General features: G+C 37.3%; 1 protein-coding gene across 1 annotated transcript; it reads left to right on the forward strand.

Moving 5' to 3' along the window:
- Window positions 1-283: 283 nt before the first annotated feature.
- LOC119594420 lies at window positions 284-1,778 on the forward strand (the record flags this gene model as incomplete). Its single annotated transcript, XM_037943481.1, is given in 5 exon segments — window positions 284-438; window positions 553-690; window positions 810-905; window positions 1,330-1,474; window positions 1,613-1,778. Coding segments are annotated over 5 exon segments (546 nt in total), but the record flags the coding sequence as incomplete, so codon positions are not given.
- Between the last annotated feature and the right edge of the window lie 256 nt (window positions 1,779-2,034).

Genomic DNA, 2,034 nt, shown 5'->3' on the forward strand with positions numbered 1-2,034 from the left:
CCCTAACGTCCCAGATGAAAAGGTATGCAGAGATCCTTATCTTTTGAGTGTGGGAAAAAAAAAAAAAAAATCTGAATTGAGAGTATAGGAAGAGTTATACCTTAGATATTACATTGCCAGAACATACCTTTTTCTTTGAATATTTCCTCTTCCTCCCCATCTCTGGTTCTATCACTGCTGTCTCCCTCCTTCCTCCTGTCTTCTCCTTGTTCTGCCTCTCTTACTCCCCTTTCTCCGCCACTGTGGCAGTTCAGGCCAATGTCTCACCTCTGCCTTTCCCCAGGTGGAGCTGGCAGGGGAGCTGTTGGGCATCTACGCCAAGCGCAAGACTAGCATCTGCGAGCGGACCCTCATCGTCAGAATGAAGAAATTCAAATCGGAGTACTTCAAGACGAGGCCAGAAATATTTAAGGATGCCGTCTCCTATGGGGTTAAGTTGTAAGTGTCCTGTTTCTTGTTCATAAATTTTTTTTCCCCCCCATTTGTAAATATTTTATTAGATTTAGAAAGCACGTAGGTTATTTCCGCTAATTGGATTTTTCTGATTTGTAGCGGAAAAATGTGCTTCGTGATTTACAAATCAAAAGCAGAGGCCGAGAAGAAGTTGGCCCAACTACAGAAAAGTCCAGAGGTGCAAATTGCAAGGCAGTGGGACCAGCGGGAAATCGTTGCAACTGTAAATCCATACACGTAAGTTGTATCCCTCTCATGTTAGTTTACTGTGTTGGAGGTGGTTAAAGCACAAATAAAAAAATACTTACATTATTTATGTTAGATAATGCATTAAAGAAAAAATATGTTTGCTGCAGATTGTTTGTTGAGCATTTACCAGAGGGGACTACTGAGGAGGAATTGCAGGAAACGTTCCCAACTGCCACAGCCATGCACTATGATGCAGGCAAACGGTAAGTATTTTTGCTTTTCATTTTTAGTACTTGGAGGGTTTATCGAGTGTTCTGCCTCTGAAGGGATCTGACAGGCAAATTATTGTTAGTAATTAAGGATTTGGAAAATAATAGATTAAAAGTTAAATTTTGTACTATTTTTAAGCTGGTGGATTTACATATAACCAATGCGTCAGAATCTTGTAATTTATGAGCAGAACTGATTTTCCATTGAATTTGAAATGGATAGGCTCTTCCTGACCGTCCTTATCTTAATTACTATCCATTTCTGGTGGTCATTAAATCACAAGTCACTGCATGTCTATTAACTCTTGCATTAACAGATAAATACATACTATTCAGAAATGGAGAGGTTGGTAATTGTTATTGTGAATCTTGTGCGTTCTCCACACGACTAATATACTGACAAACTACTTGATTACAGCTTTGTCAACCTGGCCTTCTCAACCAAAGAGGATGCAGAGACCGTCTTCAGAAAATCCGAAAATCTGAAGATGAAGGGTGCGGGGATCACTGTACTGTTCGGCAAATATGGCTACAACTGGGAACGTAACCCAGGAAAAGAACAGGTGAGGACCATGTTTGAAATGCTTTGAGAGATAATCAATAAGCTTTAGTATTGAAAGATGAAAATTATGCCAGATATTGTGAGATTTTGACTTCCATTTGAGGAATATGGGTTGTTAATATAAATCCTTTTATTTCAGAAAAGCAATTGAATCTAAATGGATTGAAGAGTAGAAACTAAAATAAAGAGGACACTATGTTAAATCTGAGTAATTACGTACTCACGTTATTGTTTGTTAAATGTGAACGGATGTGATGTATTTTTTTTTTTTCCCATATTTTTTATGAATGAACGTTAAACTTCAACTCGTGTTTTATTATTATTATTTTTTTGAAACCTATTTTCTACCTCGAAAGAAAATGAATTTTCTAATAAACAATGCAAAAGGAAAATCTTAACGGAGCACATACATTCCAAAGACATTTTTATTTCTTCCTCATTGTTGTATATTCATTAAATTGTGAAGAAAGATGATCAGCACATATGAGCCATTATAATAGAAAATAGGAAAATGGCCTGAATTGCCAAGCTGGAGGTACGTGGGTTTTAATGTTCTTGTAC

This window comes from Penaeus monodon, chromosome 33 (genome assembly GCF_015228065.2).
Source record: "Penaeus monodon isolate SGIC_2016 chromosome 33, NSTDA_Pmon_1, whole genome shotgun sequence".
Classification (NCBI taxonomy): Eukaryota; Metazoa; Arthropoda; class Malacostraca; order Decapoda; family Penaeidae; genus Penaeus; species Penaeus monodon.